Genomic DNA, 22,156 nt, shown 5'->3' with positions numbered 1-22,156 from the left:
CCCAAGAAACGGACTCTGAGTTGAGATTTATGTGCACGAAGTTTATTGAGTGATCTCAGGAGTGACACTGGTAGGGAAGTAAAAGCACCAGGACTGGGTAGAGGGAGGCGTTGAACTGTGGGGCAGTCACAACAGAGGCCTTAGCCAACTCCACGGGGGACTGGAAGAGCCCTTCGGAGTTGCCCGTCCTTGACCTCGGCCTTGACCCACAACTGGGTGAGGCCTGTCCTTGGCTGATGTCTTCGTTCGTCGCATTGCCATAAAGCAATACCTGAGGCTGGGTAGTTTATAAAGAAAAGAGGATTATTTGGCTCACAGTTCTGCAGGCTGTACAAGAAGCATGGCACCAGCATCTGTTGAGGGCTTCAGGAAACTTCTGCTCATGGTGCAGGAGGAAGGAGGAGCCCTGAGTGTAGAGATCACATGGCAAGAGAGAAAGAAGAGGGGTGCCAGTGTCACCCAACAATCAGATGTCACTGGAACTAATAGAGAATTCACTCATTGCAGTGAATGCAGCACCAAGCCACTCATAGGGGATCTGCCTCCATCACCCAAATATCTCCTAACGGTTCCCACTTCCAACACTGGGGATCAAATTTCAGCAGGAGATCCTAGAGGGGACAGATATCCAAGCTGTATCAGCTCAAGTGACTCTTTTAGGCTCAGGGCAATTCCTGAAGATGGGAGTGTGACTCATTTGAAGACCTTCAGCTTCCAAGACTCCTCTCAGCTGAGGGAATGAGATGAGTGGCTCAGGCCTGAAGCAGAGTTATCTGGGTGGAAAGCTACCGTATTCAATACTGTCCATTCCTGGTGCTACTCAGAATCCCTTGTCTTGTATCATACATTTTTAGAGCAGCTCTTCCAGGGTTCTGATTGGTCACATTTCCTGGGAAACATAGAAGAGGAAGGATATGGGATAAACTGTAGCCCCCGTGGTTGCAGCTGGTCTTACATCTGCTACTGATATTCATCATCATTCTCCTCAACCACTTATCCTGGATTCACCTCACACTCAACTAGTGCTTCTGGTCTAGGTGACCTACCTGGCAGGCGGACCAAGACCCTTATCTCTCAGCAGTCTGATTCCCTGGTCTTGGCTGCTGCAGTTATCCATTTATTATTAAAATTGTTCATAGCATTACAAAGCCTGCCCCAGTGGATTTCCTGGTTACCAGATGTATTCTTCCAACTTCTGTTGTCAGGTAACAGCTAGATCTGTGCCTAACGATCAGGATCAATTACTCCTGTCAGGATGCTGGCTCCTTTCTGTGCCTGCTAGTCTCTTAACACAAAAGTTCCAAAGTAACTGGGCGCAGCGGTAGCTTAAAGTTTAAGAGCTTCCTGTTACCTCCCATGACGAAGAAATTCTCCATCTGGGGTTTAGACCCTCAAAGCCCGGAGCTATGGGGACCAGAACCACAAACTCCCCAAGTGGGCCACAGTAGGCATAGCCACTGCTGCTTCCCCTCACTGGTTTCTGTATTTCTGTATTTTGCCATGGAGAAACAGCACCATGAAATGATCATAGATTTAGTGAGTAAACATATTGAGTCTGGTGGATGGTGCTCATAGGGTATTTTCTCAAAGCTGAAGCCAGTGTTATATTTTCAAAAGATTATTCAATCTCTCTGTCAGGCCTGCATCTTCTGGATGGTGTAGGCCGTGATAGGTCCAGTGGATCTCATGGCCACATGGCCGCTTCTGCACCTCTATGCCATAAAATAATTTCCTTGGTCTGACACAATGTTGTGTAGGATCCTATGTCCTGGGTCACACATTTCGTAAGCCCTTGCATAGTGGTGCTGACTGAGGCCCTGAAGAAGGGAGAGGTAAGCCCATATCCTGAATATGCATTGATTCTGGTCAAGATGAGTTGCTGCCCCTTCTAAAGTGAAGGCAGTTCAGTGTAATCAGTTTGCCTCAAAGTAGCTGGTTGTTCTCTCTGAGGGATGATGCCATATTGGATTCTCAGCTTTGGTGTCTTTTGCTGGCAGGTTAGAAATTCAGCAGTGGCAGGAGCTGGCTCAGTTTTGGTGACTGGCCACCCGTGCTATTGGACCCATATATAGCATCCATCACTCCACCATGGGTACTGCACTTACAAGCCCATTGCACCCTCCATCAATGGGATGGCTCATGACACAGTATGGTACCTGTGTTGTGTCTAAGATTTTAGTTCTTACAAAGGGAATGCTCTCTGGTAGGAATTAATGTGCAATATCAGGATTCTTCACTCTTTGTACTTACTTTCATGTCCTTCCATATACCTCTTCCCCAGACCTCCTGTTTCCCTCCAGGGCCCTGGCCAACCAGCCACGCCATTTATCACTGCCTGTACATCATTATGTATTCTTATGTCAAGCCACCTATCTTTTCACATAAATGGGATGACCAGTTGCTTCACCTGAAGTTATGCCCATGAGGAGGATTTCTTATTATTCCTGTCTCTAGGGCCCACTCCTGAGTAGGCTTCAGTGCAGCAGTAGTTTACTTTTGGCCTGGACATATATACCAAGTTGATCCATGCATGAACCAGTCTCAGCATTTTCTTCCTCTTTGAGCTCGTCATTCACTACTCTCATTTTTCCAGAGATGAGTTGAATGAGAGACCTGGTACTGTAATAATAGTGGATAATGTGGGTGATCTCAGCCACCTACTCATGCATCCCTGCTACTGCTTGTTCCGGATCTCAGATGGTCCCACTTACTGTAACAATGGATTAAGGCTGGGCTTACTCAACCTTATGACGTAGTGATCTGACAGAACTCAGCTCATGACACCTGATGATTCATGGACAGGTATTTCTCCACCACAGCACAATAACCTGCCAGAAAATATTTGTGAAATTGTTCCCTCTTGCAGATAGCACAACCTTGTTTCAGAATCCTAGAGTCTGTGTTGATTTTCCTACTGGTGCTTGTTATAAACATCACAGGGCATCTTTTCTCCTTCTCTAAATTTCTAATCACATGGAGTGACAGGGATTCTTTCATTGCAGGCTTGACCTGCTGCAGCACTGTTTCATGCTCTGGGCCCCATTCTAAGCTGGCAGCATTTAATGTCATCCAATAAATGGATCACATTCCTAAGTGTGGAATATGCTGCCTCCAGAACCCAGAAAGGCCAAATAAAGTGCTGTGCTTCATTCTTGGTGGTTTAAATTATGAAATGCAATAATTTTTTCTTTAGATTGGAGAGGATATTCTAGCATACCTTGGACTACTGACCCCTAGAAGCTTCATTGACATGTGGGACCCCTGACTCTTCATAGGGCTTATCTCCCACCTTCCTTCTCACCAGGACCTCCGATGTACCTCCCACTTCTTGCTCATCTGCTTTAATGTGATGCCACTGATATGGTGGACCAAATGATGTTCTACAGAATGTTCACACAGTTCAGGTTCCTTTACATTATATCTGGATAACATTCAGAAGAGTTGAAAGCCCCGGTACATGACTGTAAAAATGTACTGTTAACCCTGAAAGCACATGCAAACAGTTTTGAATCCTCCTTTCAGAGAGGGATGGAAAAAATTCATTTGCCAAATCAGTGGCCACGTGTCATGTACTTAAGGCTGAAATATTCCAAATTTGGCACAGCAGCTGCAAATAGAGTATACTGGGTTGAATTTGTGATATTCAGGCACCATTCTCCAGTCTTTGGTTTTAAAGGATCTCAGCTGGTGAATTAAATGGGGATAGGCTGGAGTACACCACCTCTGCCCCCTGCCTCCTTTAGTCTTTAAGGGTGGCACTTAGATAATTTTGGAAACGTAAACATCATCAGAGCTTTCAAAATTAATATAAATTTAATGGCTATTACTTCTTAAGAATGTGACATTGATTTTGATTTAGTTATGGCTAGAAGGATGGTTTGAAGCTTTCCCTTGGGCTTCCTCTTACACAACAGACCAAGAAACCAGTCTTGGGGTTGTGCCAGTTTCCAAGTCTGTTCACTCCACTTACACAGTTGAGGACAAGGGAAATTAATACTGATGGATTTGTGGAACCAGTAGACTCTCTGAAAACCAGCCCTGGTCTAGGACTCTTGCTTTTTTTTTTTTTTTTTTGAGAAAGAGTTTCGCTCTTGTTGCCCAGGCTGGAGTGCAATGGCGTGATCTCGGCTCACCGCAACCTCTGCCTCCTGGGTTCAAGCAATTCTCCTGCCTCAGTGGCCCAAGTAGCTGGGATTATGGGCATGCATCACCACGCCCGGCTAATTTTGTATTTTTAGTAGTGACAGGGTTTCTCCATGTTGGTCAGTCTGGTCTTGAACTCCCGGCCTCAGGTGATCTGCTCACCTCGGCCTCCCAAAGTGCTGGGATTACAGACATGAGCCACTGCGCCCAGCTGGACTCCTGCTTTTTGTTTGTTTGTTTAACTGGGCCTCATGTTTGTTTGTTTGTTTATTTATTTATTTGAGACAGAGTCTTGTTCTATCGCCCAGGCTGGAGTGCATTGGCATGATCTCGGCTCACTACAGCCTCTGCTGCCCGGGTTCAAGCAATTCTCCTGCCTCAGCCTCCTGAATAGCTGGGACTACAGGTGTGTGCCACCATGCCCGGCTAATTTTTTTGTATTTTTAGTAGAGACGGGGTTTCACCATGTTGGCCAGGATGGTCTTGATTTCCTGACCTCGTGATCTGCCTGCCTCGGCCTCCCAAAATGCTGGGATTACAGGTGTGAGCCACCACGCCCGGCCTGTATCTTTATTTTAATAGGGGACCATTAGATACCTGGTGCTGCTTCATACCCAGGGTATACATGTCAACTTGTACACTTGTCCATTAGTCTTTAGAATATTTGGACATTTCTCTCTCTCCTCAGCGTACAACTACCCAAGTTAATGGATGTACGTCCTTTTAGTTAAAGACCAGAAAAGTGTTACCATAGACTCTTGCTGTGTTGTTGAAAGATTCTTCTCCTGGGGACTTACCCTCTCCTTCAATTGATGGATTCTGTCTTTGAAAACTGGCTTAGGTCGAGAAACAGCGCAAGAGATTATGACTTTTTATTGCAACATCTGCCTTCATCTCTCTTGATCATCCATTCTTGATGTCTTCTGATTCTATTAATTGAGGAATATCTCTTTTATCTGATAATCTATCTTTCTTGTAGGGATGTCATGCTATGTTAACCATTTCCATAGCTCTCTAGGTCAAGTCCCCTTGGCTGCAACTTCAATCTTACAATAAGTGCACCCACTTTGTTTTGATGGTTTAGTGCTATTATTTTAGAATTCTATATTCCAGTTACTGTCAGAGTGCCCAATCTGTAAGGCGTTTCCTAGCATCAGGGGTAACCTACGAGGAAGAGCCACCTCTGAACTTCCCAACAATGTTGGTGCCCCTCTCACTAGCACATTTCTTATTGCTTTGGTAAATGGAGTGTCCTTTGGGCCTCTGGCAGATCATAGTCAACTGATGGGCTTTTCAGCTGTATCTAATATAGCAGCTTTAGCCTGCCTAGTTCTGAGATTTGGTTTGCTTCTTCCTCTGTCACAGCAATTCAGGCATTTCTACTTTACTTAACATGGATCATTTTTTTTTGTTCAAGTTTTCAAGAGCCACCCTGGTGTTACCATCTTCTAGAGTTCTTGATAATGTGTTAAATCCTCTATTATAGATGAGTCCTCCCACAATGGGAAATTCTCCTTTATCCAACTGTAAGTTCTGCCGTTTTTCATCCTTCACCCTCAGGATCCAGTCCCCCACACTCTCCCATTCCTGCTAGTACATATTGGTTAGGTCCTGCAGCTAGTTCTTTTGAGATGTAGTTTTTTTCACTCTTAGCAGCCTCTTCACCTTCCCTGATCACGCACATTGCTCTGCAAAGATTATTAGATCATTTGAGATACTACTGGGAAGAGTAGATGTAGTAAAGCCCCAAAGTGAAGTCAAAACTATTTTTAGAGAGCAGACTATTTTCTCCCTCTGAGGCATATATTACATGCTAATGTCACCTTGACATAAATTCATGAAGCAAGGAGGGGCACAATCTGAGTAATTCTGGGAAATTTTAAAGTCTCAGTTGTCTGGGAGCTAGTATAGCAAAATAGTCTATGTTTACCCAAAAAGGAAGTGTAGATAATTCTACCGGCAGAAGAGCATTTTCTGCAATCAACGAGCTAAGGGTAAAGAGTAAAGACAATTATTTTCTGTAATGTCACACCATCGGCAAGGTTATATGTTAGGTGGCTTAACTGATTTGTCATTGGTAACTCCATTAACATCAATCCTATCTTTCAAAAATATTTGAACTATTTTAACTAGTCTTTTTTTTTTTCAAAAAAACCCCCTGCTTTGTGAATATTATTAGCATTAAAATAATTTTTATTGGTAAGTTTATTATGAGTTAATCAGAGGCGGAAATTAATTTTCATGGATCAGCATTATCATAATGATAGCTAGTTGCCTCACTAAGATAATACTTTCGTAAAAGAAACCTTCCTGGTGTTCTAGGACAAAGATATAAACCCAACAGGTAAAGGTTCATATATGATTTTGGCCTTATTGAATATAGCACTAACTACCTGAAAAAAATATTTTTGTCCTAATATCAGGATAGTCGTAGCAATATGAAATATAAATATTATAGCTAAAAATAGTTAATGTAAATTAAAATGTACATCAGTTGCCATTGTTATAGGTATCTGTCTCAATTCCAAGGTCTTGGGTTAAGTTGTCTACCTCCACGAAGGCATCTGCTTCTGAAATGAAGATATCGTGGAAGTTATGCCTTAGTTGTTTCATACAGCATGACACATTTGTGGTAAGAGTTGTTAAGTTGTACTGAGAATCTTGTGCCTTAAATTTTTGATGTTTTTCCCCAGAAGACTGAATGATCTATAGCTTGCAGCAAGAGCTTTCAGATAAATGAATGGAAAAAGCAAAACCTTTCTCAGGATGATGGGGGTGATTGGCTTTGATTAATAATATATTGTGATTACCAACAATATTAGAATGGAGGAATTTAAAATACAGAGGGGTAATAAAATGTCAATCTATGGGCATAAATCCTTGATTCCCCTGGAACAGGAAAATATTATAGACAATAAGGGCACTGACAAACTTTCAGGGTCTTTCATTAATGCCATAAAAGATATTGTAATTAAATCCAAGAGACAAGCATTTAGATTTTTCAAAGATGATTCTAATAAAGTAACTATCTAGATTCACCTAATTTGCAGCACTGTCAGAAATTATAAAGACATTGTTTACTATAATCCAATATAGATGAATATGTATGTTTACATTTTGAAGATCTTAAATATTTATAACAATTTTAAGACTAGTAAAATTTGTACAGAGAATTTAGGAAATTTAGATAACTTAGGTTTTCTATGGGTAAATAAACCCTAGTTTTGCAAAGTCTAGAATATTATGCTACCATTTTTACACTATGAGAAAACTATGGAAAGGGCATATTCGCAAACCAGCCTAATTTTCAAGGATTCACATTAGTCACATTACCAGGCAAGGGTACACATATCAGTGGAAAACTGGGCTGAATAATTTGTTGAAGGAAAAAGCCAATAATTTATGTATATATTAGGGAGTTGCTTTATGGTGGGTTTTGCTGGTTAAAAACTGAAGACTACACTCTGGATAAGACAGATATAGTCCGTAAGTCAGTAGATAGTTGGTTAAAACAAATGCCATTTTTTATCACCGAAAAAAGAGTTTTCAGCTAGGTTGGTGTGGGTCTGTACCTGGGTCGCGTGAAGGTCTCAGTTACTTATCTGCTTCCGCTGGTGGAATGCCCAAACATCACAGTTGTTTGTCAACTTCGGGGGGTTGGAAGCGGTTACGTTGAAACACCACAACCAGTTTGAGGTCTTCTAGCAAAGTGAAAATGGAAAAATTTTCTTGACACTAGTGTGTACCAAATCACTATGTTATTGCTATCCCATGGGATGCCTTTATATGTGGTCCAACAGTTTCATTTTAAAATTTTCATCTTATTTTGCTAGAAATTTAACTTTGCCATTAATTAAACATACGATAAACATTTTAGAGATGAAATATAAAATATGTAAAAGTACTTTTTTTTTTCAAAAATCATAGGAAGTATTTGTGTAGAAATGTTTGGAGTTCTGTGTTTTAAGTTGAATATTAATGAAAGCAAATTGAGTCAGTCTTATTTTATAATTCCATGGGTTTGTCCTTTGTAATACTTTATGAGCCTTGGACACGCTAGTGGATATGGAGAGGTTTTTTTTGTTGTTTAAAGTTTTGGAGGCAGGAGGAATATCAACTCTTGTGTTGGATCAAATCAAATCAAATAGGGAATCAGCCTATGGTCATAATATTCTCTCACCCCAAACAAAATTAAATACAGAAATAATGAAATAAATTCAGCTTATTTTAAGTCAAGCCCTTTTTTTCTGGTTTCAGCCAAGGCTGTAAAACTGAGTGCCATTTGGTACCTGCCCTAGATGGCAGAAGAAGTCAGAAGGCAACAAAACTTTAGTACTCAGAATAAATCCGGTTTAAACTTTATTCCAAAGGCTCAATTTGATTGAAAAATCCCAAAGAACAAAAAAAGACCTTATTCCTCAATGTTCTTGGTATTTTTAATCCTGAAGTCGGTTGGATCCAAAGCATCTGGCCTCCCATCCCTATTTTCCTCTTTGACAGTACTGAACTAAACAGCTCTTAAAAATCATAGTCAGTTGATCTTCAGTCAGGGCATCTGTCAGTACCATATTAGAGATTTGGGCCAACATTTAAAAACGAGTAATTTGGAATCTGGTTCATTTTGGCATGCTGAGAGCCTGGCCAGAGTCTTCCTATAGCAGGTGGTTTAATGGGAACTTGGTCCATGAAAGCTCTGGTGTGCTTCTATTTATGTCTCTGTGTTAGATGATAAGCCCGAAGCTATGGTTGCTGTGAGTCTGCCAGACAAGAATCTAAAACAAAGCACAGAGTTGATTACCACCAGGCTCATTGCCAAGGGTCCTGCCACAATACTGCATAAGTGTAGTGCCCAGTGCCCCAATTGCGACTGGCCTTATTGTTTGTTTCTAGTATCGGTCTGGCTGTTAGTACCACAGTGTATTGTATCTATTCTCTCCCAGAAACCAGAGGGCTAATATTTAGTAGCGAGGTGGGGCTAGATACACTCACCCTGTATCATTGAGTAGAGCATCACTTAGTCACATATTAGACACCAGAAAGCTTTCTCAGTGAGATGGTGGAAGAGGTTCTTGTTCATAGATCTTGGCAATAAAAGCACTCCTCAGCTTTTTATAAACACACATTAAATACATAAGTAAGTAAAGTGTTATAAAGAGTTTTAAATGCATGGCCTCATTTGATGCTTATAATCACTTAGTGTTATAGGAGAGGTTTGTATTATTATTCCCATTTTCACGTAAAAGAGAAAGTTAGAAGAGTTAAGTGATTTGCCTAAGATCACTCAGCCAACAAGAAGATCCAAGAATGATTCTGAGCTTTGCCATCTCTCCTCAGCTTTTGTTTGATGCACAGCCATCTGATATCTAAGTGGAGAGAATGGTGGCCTGGTGATTGCATTTAAGACTTACAATGATACATTTAAAACCGTAACATTTAGCAGACCTCTAGTTGTGGCTACTACTGCTGTCTTGCCACGAATTCTACTGTATTGATTTTTATCCACGCCGCATTTTAATATTGTGGATTTAAAAATGAACATTGGAATCCTACCATCTTTGCAGTGTCTGTAGGGGTTAGTTTTTTTGCCTGGAAGGATGCTGTGAGGAAACATATTTTCAGGTGGCTTGGGTAAGGCTTATAATGTTTGGACAGCATGAAGTTTGTAATTGGATCATGATAGAATAGCAGCAACTTTTTGTTCAATTAATCAGAAAATATCATGGCATGCCTATGATGTTCAAAGAACTATGCCAAGTTGCTAAGAACTATACACGGACTGACTGCCTTCGAAGAACTTACAGTTCCATTGGAGAGATAATACATGTGCACACAAAATAACCAGCCACATAGGGCAGGTATTTATAATGGCAAGGGTAGGTACGAGGCAAGGCAAGCCTGTACAAGGAGAGATCACAGTGAGTTGAGGTGATTTTGGAAGACTCATAGATTTTTTAGCGGAAGCAAAATTTAGATACTGTATATGAAATGGGGGTAGGTTTCTAGATGGTATGTTGGGAGTGAAGAAACAGCCAAAAATAAATAAATAAATAAATAGAACTATAAAAGAATAAAACATATTGTGGATATGAGTAGACCTGTCTCACTATGGACAGGAATTTATAATGCAAAGGAGTGGAAGATAGATGTCAGAAAATTGATGGGAAGATTATGGATGGCCCTGAACACCTGCATGAAGAGCTTATTCTGTTAATCTGTAAGGAAAGAAGTGTCGTTCAAGTATTTTGAATGGGAGGCAGAAACTTAGAAAGCATCATTTCACCTGGTGGCAGTGCCTAGGATAGAGTGAGGAATAAAGGGAGAAACAGACTATCAGTGGAGGGACAAGTTAGAAAATGGAGCAAAAATCCAGATGGGAGGTGACCCTCAGCAGAGCATGATACCGGGCTGGACAGAGGCACTCGGGTCTCACCCCAGCTTCTGCTGTTCTTTTCTTTCTTCACACAGTAGCCACAAAGTGTCGCTGTAGCCTTTTTTTGCTCCCTGAAAAACGGATTGGGGGATGATGAGGAACTTTTCAAATGGCTGCAATGTGAAGTCATTTCTGCAGTTTTGGTGCCATCTTATTTCATATTGAACAGTTTACCATCATCTTTGAAAAGACCTGCATACCTATCCCTTTGGCCCACTAGATTCTGTGTCCTCTTGCAAGCTGTTCTGTTTAGGCAGTTGCAACTTTCAGGTGTTGGGGACTGTGGGGGCTATTGCTGGCCCTGTAGTAGTAAACACATGGACATCAAACTGCAGCGCTTAAGTTCGTGTGTGTGTGTGTGTGTGTGTGTGTGTGTCAGAAGCACTTTTTTTTTTCTTGGGAAAAGATACTGTCATTGACAGAAGAAGAAATAGCAAGAGTCCTTATCTGGGAGAAGAGGAGCATATCGGGGTCCTCAAGACCACCCCAGGTTCAGTGATTCACTAGGAGGACTCACAGGACTCAGTGTATAGTGCTAACATCTATAGTTTATTACAACACAAGGATACAAAGTAAAATCAACAAAGGGAAGGGCTCATGGCACAAAGTCTGGAGGAGGCCAGGCACAAGCTTCCAAGAGTCCTCTCCCAGGAGAGTCACACAGGATGTGCCTAATTCCTCCAGCAAAGTACTGTGAAACACATGTGGAAGGAATATTGGACTCAGTGTCCAGGGTTTTTATTGAGGCCTTTTCACATAATCGCATGAGTTGCAACTGCCTAAACAGAACAGCTTACAAGAGGACACAGAGTCTAGTGGGCCAAAGGGTTGGGTATGCAGGTCTCTGCATTGCACATAATAAAATTCCAGACTTCCAGAAGGACAGCAGATATTCAGCAAAAACTATATTGTTTGTGCAAAAAGTTTCTTTTCTTTTTTTTTTTTTTTTTTTTTAAATTTTAATGTAGAGACAAGGTCTTACTGTGTTGCCTAGGCTGGTCACAAACTCCTGGGCTCAAGCAATCTGCCTACCTCAGCATCCCAAATTGCTGGAATTACAGGCGTGAGCCACCATGCCCAGCCTGTGCAAACAGTTTAGGCCCAATGAGACACTCTTAACTGTGCTGTCAACCCTCCTGCAATCCGGGTTCCCAGATGCCAACCAAGGGCCAACCTTCCAAGCAGCCTTTCTTTATTTTTTTAAAATTTTTTATTTTATTATTTTTTTTTTGAGATGGAGTCTTGCTCTGTCCCCCAGGCTGGAGGGCAGTAGCACGATTTCGGCTCACTGCCACTTCAGACTCTTGGGTTCAAGCAATTCTCCTGAGTCAGCCCTCCCAAGTAGCTGGGATTATAGGTGCCTGCCACCAAGCCCAGCTAACTTTTCTATTTTTAGTAGAGATGGGGTTTCCCCATGTTGGTCAGGCTGGTCTTGAACTCCTGACCTCAGGCAATCTGCTTGCCTCAGCCTCCCAAAGTGCTGGGATTACAGGTGTGAGCCACCACACCCAGCTGCAAGCAGCCTTTTTAAGGAGTCTGACTTGCTATGTTAACTCTTTTCTGCACAGGGAGTGAAAATACCGCTTAGGTTTTTGAGAAGGAGGTATTGATGGATACATTTTTCAAAATCCAGGGGAGTCTGACATTAAGGTCGTGTCTCTGGAAGTGGTAGTTGAGGTTGGAGCAAAAGTAGTGAAACCAGTCCTGGTCATCTGTCCACATACTGAAGACTGGAGAGGTAGAAGAGAACTGGGACAGTGTATTAGGAAGTCAAGAGAGGAAAGAAGGCCGGGCGAGGTGGCTCATGCCTGTAATCCCAGCGCTTTGGGAGGCTGAGGCGGACGGATCACGAGGTCAGGAGATTGAGACCATCCTGGCTAACACGGTGAAACCCCGTCTCTACTAAAAATACAAAAAATTAGCCAGGCGTGGTGGCAGGCGCCTGTGGTCCCAGCTACTCGGGAGGCTGAGGCAGGAGAATGGTGTGAACCCGGGAGGTGGAGCTTGCAGTGAGATGAGATTGGGCCACTGCACTCCAGCCTGGGCAACAGAGCAAGACCCCGTCTCAAAAAAAACAAAACAAAAATGAGAGAGGTTCAAAAGGAGGAAACGCTCCGTAGTATATAAAGTACTGCAGATAGGCAGGGATTATGGGCACTGAAAAATGCCATTGGGACATCATTTAATAATGTGGTAATTGATTTTCAACTTAAAATTATCTGTACACATTAAGCTAGACTTAGCCAGTGCTTTGAATAGCTTTCCTGCCTATCACATCTTTCTGTTTTCTTTCGATCAACTTACGAAAACTCTGTTTCAACATTTTTTATTGTGGCTTTGAATTTTTTGTTTGGGTTTAGATTTCACAGGCAGAGGGAAATGGATGAGCTTTGGGAAGGCTAAAAAAATTCTTTGTGCAATACTACATACTTCTCTCTGGCCATTATTTGGGGACAGCAGCAGCCGAAAATCACCTCTTCTGTTCTGGATGGAAAAGTAATTCAGTTTGTTCCTTTAAGAGGATTGGGTTTACCATTTCATTGATTTCATCATTGCTTCCTGGTAAAGAATAAAAATTAAAAGCTGCTTGTTTTGAGTGGAGACATCTCAAGGGGCTTATGAAAGTGTCTGAATTTACTACTAGACCCTTGGACTTCTCCCAGACCCGGAGATCTGGTTATTGTCTCTCTGATACTTCATTTCTTTTTTTTCTGGGTCCTCGGATGCTAAAGTTGTATAGAGCCTCTGAGATGAATTATTGTTACACAGGACCATGTGAACCAATAATGGCTTTTCCTTTGGTTATAATAAAAATATATCAGAACAACATTTATTTTTTCACAAAGCTCTTTTTGTGTGGCTGACTTTGAGTAGTAGGTGGTCTAGGAAATACCAGCACCTCCTCTCTCTCTCACCTGAAATGCTTCGGGATTAGAAAATCATTGCAGGCAGAAAGTGGAGAGTGTGGTGCTCAATGTGGCCTTTGCAATTCTACTTACCTCCAGTGATGGGTGACAGTTCTGGCCTTATTCACGTCATTACACTTCAGGAGGGCAAATGTGTGCTGTGACTGAGGTGGTTTTAAATTATCTGTCTCTTGTCCTAATATCCCAGGGCTTCCAGCAAAAGTTCTCCTTCCACAGTAAAGAGATTGTGGCTATCAGCTGTTCCTGGTGCAAGCAGGCGGTAAGTCTGGGATGAAATAAAGCAACGTGGGCTCATGTTTTGTCGAAATACATTTATGTCATTATTTGAGTTCCTCCCTGGAAGTAGAAGGCATTCCTAATTTAATGTATTGCTTTTCTCATATAGAATCCTTGGAGGAAGAAAGACAGACTGAAACTATAGAACAATAGCATAGATGAGCTGGGATACACTAGAGAGATAAATTAACTTCTATATTTTATATAGATTGAAGCTTGGGATCAAAGACTAGAAAATCCTCCCCTAATTCTAACACTGGGTCTAGAATTGAGGACTTCTCACTCCTAGACCACATTTTCCGCCCGGTGCCTCTATATTGTTGAGAACTCCTCCTATGGTAGGAAGGTGCAAATTAGAAGCAAAGCAACGTATGACATAAGAGGTCCCTCCAACACAGGTGGACAGGAATCCTGGCTCTTCTGGTTTTAATGTTTAATGTGCATGACTTTTTATTTTGGGGCTAAGTGTGAGGATAAGAAGAGTGGTTCTTGTATGCTTTTTTAGGTTTGGATGTTGTCTGTACACTCACTGAAATGTAGCTCTTTCTTACATTTGAACATATGTATTCATTAGGATCTGATGGTAACGTCCCTATTTATTTTTCTTCAATCTACCCTTTTCTCCCACTTTATTTAGAGCGTAATTCCTCTGTCTGTACCAGATGCTACATTTTCTTATTTGTTTGTACATGTGTACCTGTGTACCTGTTCTTTCTTTTACCAGATAACATATAGTCTAACCTAGCTGTTGGCAGACTACAGCTCATAGGTCAAGTCTGGCTGCCATCTATTTTTGTAAATAAAATTTCATTGGAATGCAGCCATGCCCAGTTATTTATATATTGTCTGTGGCTGTTTTTCTCGTTTATGTATTGTCTATAGGTACTTTCATGCTACAATGGCAGAGTCGAGTAATTGCAGCAGAGGTGGATGGTCCCATAAGCCTAAAATATTTACTCCCTGTGCCTTTATAGAAAAAGTTTGCTGATGCCTGCTGTAATTTCTCAATCTCCCTATTCTTTTGAATAAGTTGGAATATATAACCCCTTCATTGCACAGGGTACCTGCAAAGAAAAGGCTGTGGTGTCTTGGTGAGGTTAAAGGTTTGCAGAAAACTCCTGCCACTACATCATGTTAAACTAGCCACACAGGCCATGGGGCTGGAACAGACGCATTTAGTTGAAACATAAGAAATTGACACTTTGTGGGTCAAAACCATTTACATTTTGGCAGTTCCATATAATTCAACTTAATAATATCTCTAGCCCCTACATGTCAGAAGAACCTGCTGTCACTAGATCGAGACTCGGTGGTCTGGAAAGCTCAGTGTTGCTGCATCACAATCCTGTGACATTTTTTATTCCTGGCATTTTCATTTACTTTCAGTTAGTTGTTACACAAATAATCATTTCACATCTGTTCAAGAATGTGCGCACAAATGTAAGGCCATCCTAGTTATTGAATAAAATTGTACCAGCAAGGCAATATCTCCATTTGTGGTCCTGGGGTCCCCAGTGCTGCTATCTTTGCTCCTGGTTCTTCTAATCTGGTGAGACCCCACTGGTGGGGCAGCCTTCTGGACAGCGGTGTGCTCAGATCGGCTGCATCTGCTCCTGCCCTGTGTAGCTACCAGGCTGTGGTGTATAGAATACACCTGGATAGATGGTCTATCCAGATTCAATTAATTTGGAAACTCAATCCCACTTTACAATGAACGTGTGTGCTCTCTTTCTATTAATCTGTAGTCCAACTGAATCACTACAAAGGACAACTTTCACCTGACCATCGTGATAGAGCTTTGATCAGTTCCACCTATCTTTGAATTTCCCAGTTTCGCACATTGTAGAAGGTGATTTTTGTAGGGACAATGGATACAAAAGATTCGAACACAAATTGCAGTGGTTGATATGTTTTCACAGTCCAGGTGAACCCCTTCTAGGATATTTGGTGTCAGACAAGCAAATAAATATGTGACCCTTTATGGTACAGGAGAAAGAATATGGGGTTTGGGACCTGGATTTCCAGGGTTGGGGTTTTGATTCCATCATTTAAAAACTGTGCAATCTTGGACGTACCTCTGAGTCTCTAGAGTAGAGATGACTCAAGTATGCATTGAGAGACTTCACATAGGCAGTCTCTGCGATCCCTAACGTTTTAGAAATGCAGTGGTCATACATTTGAGGGTTTATCTGAATTGCCAAGAAAAAAAAGCAATTTTTAAAGAAGGAATTCAAATGTTAATATTTATCTGGCATATTTGTTTGCAGATCACAAATAACTGGTGGCAGGCAGAATTATTAATTATTTTATCAGTATTTTATACACAATTGCTTGATTAATAATTAGCCACTGGAGCACAGCAGATCTTGAAGACATGTAGGAGTGAAAACAAAAACCTCGGCTGGGCGCAGTGGCTCACGCTTGTAATCCCAGCACTTTGGGAGGCCGACGTGGGCGGATCACGAGGTCAGGAGATCGAGACCACGGTGAAACCACGTCTCTACTAAAAGTACAAAAAAATTAGCCGGGTGTGGTGGCGGGTGCCTGTAGTCCCAGCTACTCGGAGAAGCTGAGGCAGGAGAATGGTGTGAACCCAGGAGGCGGAGCTTGCAGTGAGCCGAGATCGCATCACTGCACTCCAGCCTGGGCGACAGAGCGAGACTCCATCTCAAAAAAAAAAAAAAAAAAAAAAAAGAAAAAAAAACCTCTCTAATGTTATGTAATTAGGGTGGACATATTTGCCAGTTTTTTTTGGAGACGGTCCTAATTTGTGTTTGTGTTTTCAACATAATTATTATCAGTGATACTTTTTACTTTTAACATTGTTCCAGTTAAAATGATAAATTATATAGTTATGTGAAGTATAATCTAAGAAGAAACTGAGGTTAAATTTTTAAAATCACTATGATTAAAATTTAAGGCCTATAATTATTGCATAATGTTGATTTTAATTTTCTTTTTCAGAAAAATAAATGTTAATACACATCACTATCACTTTATAGTCACACAAAAGATGATTGAAAACTTGACTGGCCTAAGGTCACCAGTCTGAGTGTCACTGTTGGGGTATTCAGTTAAGACCCTAATACTGTGGTATTGTTATGATTGTTAGCCTACATTTACTTCCTTACAAAAGCAAAAATCACTTTAGATTTGCCCAGAGTAATAGGGTCATTGTATTTTTTTTAGTAGTCCCAGACAAACCCAACAGAAGCAATCTCTTTGTACTTTGTTACTTCTGGGATTTTCATCTCTGTAGAAGAGACATCATGCTTCTTTTCTGCCTTCTCTAAACCAGAAAGACAACCTGGGAGGATTTATATCTATGATAGAAAAAGGAAAGGCAGGTGGTAGGCATTGCCTTTCTGCCTGTTCATTTCCTTCTTAACGTTATCTTAAATCAACGAAGTCCATGGCCAGCACAGGTCAAGGGAAGTGTATGTGAACATTTTGTGCAAAATCAGGATTAATAGAGCCCTCCAAGACTCTAAAACTTCTAAGTAAATATTCCATGCAACAATTAGAAAGTTTTAGCAGGCTTCATCCTGCTAGACTGATTTCTTGTTATCAATGTTATAAGTTTGTAAACTGTAATAAATTTGAAGTCTGGTCTCTAAGCTCCTGGGGCTGGCTGGGTGGTGATGAGGAAAGCATGTCCTCAGTCCTCAGTGTGTGCCCATGTGTGCATGTGTGCATGCATATTTATTTTTGTGCATGTAATGAGTGTGTGTGAGTGTGTGTGTGTGTGTGTGCGCGTGCGTGTACATATTTATCCCTTCTTGCTGCAGCATTACTCTTTGACCAGAATTGTTTACTGGCTTATTTTTCTCTTCAGTTTCACAATAAGGTGACCTGCTTCATGCTGCATCACATTGAAGAACCCTGCTCCCTGGGGGCTCATGCTGCTGTTATTGTCCCGCCCACTTGGATCATTAAGGTGAAGAAACCTCAGGTAACTGCCAGGACTCTGGTGCTGCTGGGCCAGTGCAGAGAAAAATGAACTGCTGCTTCGTGCTTTTCTCCCCAGACTAGTCTTTGGGTTCCTATGACCTCTGTTCACTCATCCCCAAGGCCCTGTGCTTAGCTTCCACAGTTCATCCCATTGGCCCATCTCTTTCCCACGTTGGGCTCTCTCATGGAACCAGCCTCCCCATCCTAATGAATTCAAAGTTCTAGAGCAGGAATGTTACCTCATCATTCATGTGCTAATGATATTCTCTTTGATAGGTGCTCTTCCAAGTTTCATTGAGTACTAGTGGTGGGTATAGCTGATGCTTATACAACTCTGTTCTCTTCCAGCCTGGGCATTCCCGGAGGGTCAATGTGAGGGCAAACTGTGCAGGCTTCATGGTTTGGTTGATTCCTGCCACTTCCAACCTGGAAGGCAGACCATGAATCGTGACCTTCCTGAATACACAGGCCTGCTTAGAGAGCGACATTTTTTTTCTTAAGGCAAAGTAGAATTTATTCTCTTAATATCTAATCTCATTCTGTGTTCTCCCCAATGCACTTCCTGTCCTTGTGAGTATCCACCTCAGTATTCAGGGAAACCTTAGTGGTTTCTTGACAAGGTTTCTTTATTTCTTTGAAATAAAATGTTTCTGCCTTTTTACTATACATCCTTGACAGTTAGCTTCAAGTTTATGGGATGGCAGATTTTTAATGCTATGGGAAGAGAGACTGTACCTCCCTTAGGGTGCAGGTACTGTAGGAAGACTTATCAAGTGCAACACCTTTAAATGATGTGGTAGTCCTACTTCCTGTGGTCTTCAGACTCATCATGTAATTCATTCTCATTGACTCAGGTTTATTTAAAAACTGGTGGATCAAGGATACTGTTTTGCTTTGTGTGTTTTATATAAAGTTTAGACTCTGTTGATGAGTAATGTTTACGAATAAAATTATAGTCTATGGAAGCCCTTGGGATATTTTTTTCCAGAGGCAAGTATAGTGTCTACATATTAAAAAATGAGGAGCCTAGTGCTTCATTTTATATTTTAGAATCAAATGCCAAGATATGTTAAAAGAGTTACCCAAGGTGATAAAACAAATTATATATAGTATTGCTATTTGAAATTCAAGTGTACTGAATTCCAGTTTTTATTTTTATATCTCTTTAACATTTCTACTTTAAATTTTTTTTTTCTAAAATTTGGTAATCTCTCCAAGGCTTTACATTAAACATTCATTCAGTTAAATCCACATCTTTCCATTGAAAACCTCCATTGTATAAGGAAGGCTAGTAGGCATTGCGGTAAAATACATGATCCTTACTCTTAAGAATCTTGTTATGAAGTGGGAGGGGGCTTCATGAAGAAGATGGGTTTTGTTTTGCTTTGTAAAAATGGGTGAGATTTAGGTCTGTGGAGTAGAGAGAGGGTAGCAGGGAGGAGAATGGCACACAGGCCCGAGTACTGTGTCCAAAATTATATCCGTGGAACTGTGAGTCTAGTTTGACCGAAGTGCAGGGTTTATGCAGAGGGTGTGTGGGAGATGAACACACAATTGCTCAGGCCTGACTGTGGAGGGATTTTTTTTTTTTTTTTTTATAACCGTGACCTTTATCCTGAAGTAGCAGAATTCCTTTAAGCAAAAGAATGATAGAGTTAAAATGATAGAGTTAAATGATAGAGTTAAGCAAAGGAATGATAGAGTTAAAATATATATATAGTATTTTAGAAAGAAACAAGTAGCAAGAGTGTGTAGAATAGCCTAGTGGTATGGAAAGTTGGAAGTCCGCAGACACACTAGTTAGGAAAATCAGGAGATAATACCAGTTCGTAGGGAAATTGCAAAGTTTACTCTTCTAAACCTTAAGAAACCCTTTTTGTTACGGAAATTTTCAAGCAAATGAAGAAAGAGAAAGATTATAATGAATCCTCTAGCCATCAACTTTCCTGCCATTCTTTTTCATGCGTCTCCTGCTACTTCATATTTTCGTTTTATCAATTACTTTTTTCTTTTGAGATTCACATGCAGCTGTGAGAAGCAATACAGAGGAATCACTTGCACCCTTCCAGAATTTCCCCTCATGGTAACATCTTGCGATATTACAGTACAAAATCACAACCAGGACATTGACCTTGATTTAGCCAAGATACGGAACATTCCATCCCCACAAGGATCCCTGGTGGTCCCTTGTCAGGAGTCATATCCATTTCCTCCTGGCCTCACCCCATCTACCCCATCTTCCTGGAAGTGGAATCCCCCTACTTTTTCTTTAACTAGAGTATTTTAAAACAAATATTAGACAGCATACCACTTAGTCTGTAAACACTTCATTATGCTTCTGTAAAAGATAGCATTAAAAAAAACCCAAATGCCATTATCTCAGTCATGTTAATAATCCCTTAAAATTTTTTCCTATTGTCTAAAATATATCTTTTTTTACTGTTTTTCAAGTCAGGATCCAAAGTTCACAACTGCCTTTTGTTGACGTAGTTCTTAAGCTTCCCTTAGTGTAGAACAGTACCCCCTATTATTTGTCAGGCCACTTATCCGTTGATGAAATTGGGTCACTTTACCCATAGGATTTCCCATATTTTGATTTTGGCTGATTCTTACCATGTTTCCAAATTATTTCTCTTATTGCCCGTATTTCTTGTAAACTAATATTTAGACACAGAGACTCAATTATATTTAGGTTTAATTTTTTTTTTTTGGTATAAGGGATACACTGGCAGTACATTGCCATTACAGGAAGAGGATATCAGCCATTTCACTCTCAGTAATGCTAAGATCAATCAGTGGGTTCAGGAACTGTCATCCTAATCCATCTATCATAAAGTTCACCATCAGCTTGTCATCTATTGTTATGTATCAAAGAGTTTTGCCAAAGTCTATTATTGCGTTAGGGGTTGCCAAGAAGTCGTTTTCCAATTTTCACTCTTTTTAGCTATGATTTTTAGAAAAGAGACCTTTCCTTCATCCCAACAAATACATGACAAACGTTTGAGTATTTGCCTTTATTTGTAAGTTTTCAGAATAATAAGCTGATGCCTTAGCAACCCTTATAGGATGTAGTAGTGGTTGTTTTTTGGGAGAGTATCATTATGAAATTACTTACTTATGTTTTTATGTATTATGTGCTTTTCAATACATTGTCATCATTCTTCTTCTTATGTTCATATTGTTTCATCTCCAACCAGTTGGAACCTCTTCTGGTGTCTGTCTCCATTTGTTATGAGCCATGAGGTTTTGAGAGCTTCCTTGGTTTTAGGAACAATACCACGTCCCAGGATCATTTAATGCATTTCCTGTCCGTACTTGGAATCAGCCTTTCTCTAGAGTCTTTGTTACTTTTAATGGGATATGTGATTTATAGCTCACAGTCTGGATGCAAAGTCCAAATTCATTATTCAACATGTACCTTTTTATTGCCGTCTATGATTCAGGACAATGTAATAATAATAGTACTAAGAAGAGCTAACATTTATATGTGTTAGGAAAGTTTTCAGTATTTTACATTCAGTATCTTATTTTATCATCATAGTACCCTATGAGCAGGTATCCTGTGATTCTCACTCTATATCTGAGGCTTGTGAGGCACAGAGAAGTCAAATAAATTACCCAGGGTCATATAGTTGTTAAATAGTTTGAGATGGGACTTGGACCCAGGAATTTTGATTCTGAAAAACAAGCTCTTATTGGTATGCCACACTGCCTCACTATCTTTCTGTAGCCAGCCTTGCTGAATCAGATGTTTTTACAATTTTAGTAGTCTTTCCTTTTGTGGGCTTCAAAGCCATCAAGCAAGTTAGCCAATGAACCATAGTCTATTTAAAAGCTGATGTATGGTGAGCTTGTGGGGACAATGCAGCAGTGGTTAAGAGCTTTCTGACTTTTGAGCCAATACTACCTGGGCTCATAATAACCTTGCTGTAGCCACTTAACTAATTTCTGTAATACTGAACAATTAAACTCTTCTATTGAAACTCTTCTGACACCAATGTTAAATTCTATAGACATAAAAAAACCATGAGGAAGAAAACAAGGAGAAAAGTCATTGTGTCTGTGATCTGTTCAGAGATGACAGTAAAAACTATAGTTTGTAGTGTGTAGATCATGGGTGGCAAGTTTTAGCCATGATTTGGAGGTTGACATATTAGAGAATTCATTTAAGATATTGGGAAGTGACTAACGGAAAATTTGGAAGGTAGGTGGAGAATAGCAGAGAAAAATGATTTTCCAAATTTGAGGATACACACACATACACACACACACACACACACATACACATATATGTATATGTTTCTATATTCTATCATACTGTTTCAAAATAAATAATAGAGAAGATGTTCTTAATTGAATTCAGTTCATGTTTATTTAAGTACATTCAGAGATGCTATTGTATACAGTAGGAGGTCCAAAGATGAATCCA

The 22,156-nt window shown here is 40.5% G+C and overlaps 1 protein-coding gene across 4 annotated transcripts in view; it reads left to right on the top strand.

Moving 5' to 3' along the window:
• Positions 1-22,156, top strand: part of DGKI (diacylglycerol kinase iota) — a 503,130-nt gene that overhangs the window by 218,880 nt on the left and 262,094 nt on the right. For all 4 annotated transcript variants that reach the window (XM_063642297.1, XM_055284147.2, XM_055284146.2 and 1 more), the window contains exons 7-8: positions 13,688-13,759; positions 17,612-17,728. In XM_063642297.1, coding sequence (XP_063498367.1) covers positions 13,688-13,759; positions 17,612-17,728 — 189 coding nt within the window. The remainder of the gene's footprint in view (positions 1-13,687; positions 13,760-17,611; positions 17,729-22,156) is intronic.

The sequence above is a fragment of the Symphalangus syndactylus genome, chromosome 6 (assembly GCF_028878055.3).
Source record: "Symphalangus syndactylus isolate Jambi chromosome 6, NHGRI_mSymSyn1-v2.1_pri, whole genome shotgun sequence".
Classification (NCBI taxonomy): domain Eukaryota; kingdom Metazoa; phylum Chordata; class Mammalia; order Primates; family Hylobatidae; genus Symphalangus; species Symphalangus syndactylus.
This window is presented reverse-complemented; position numbering and strand designations above follow the sequence as displayed.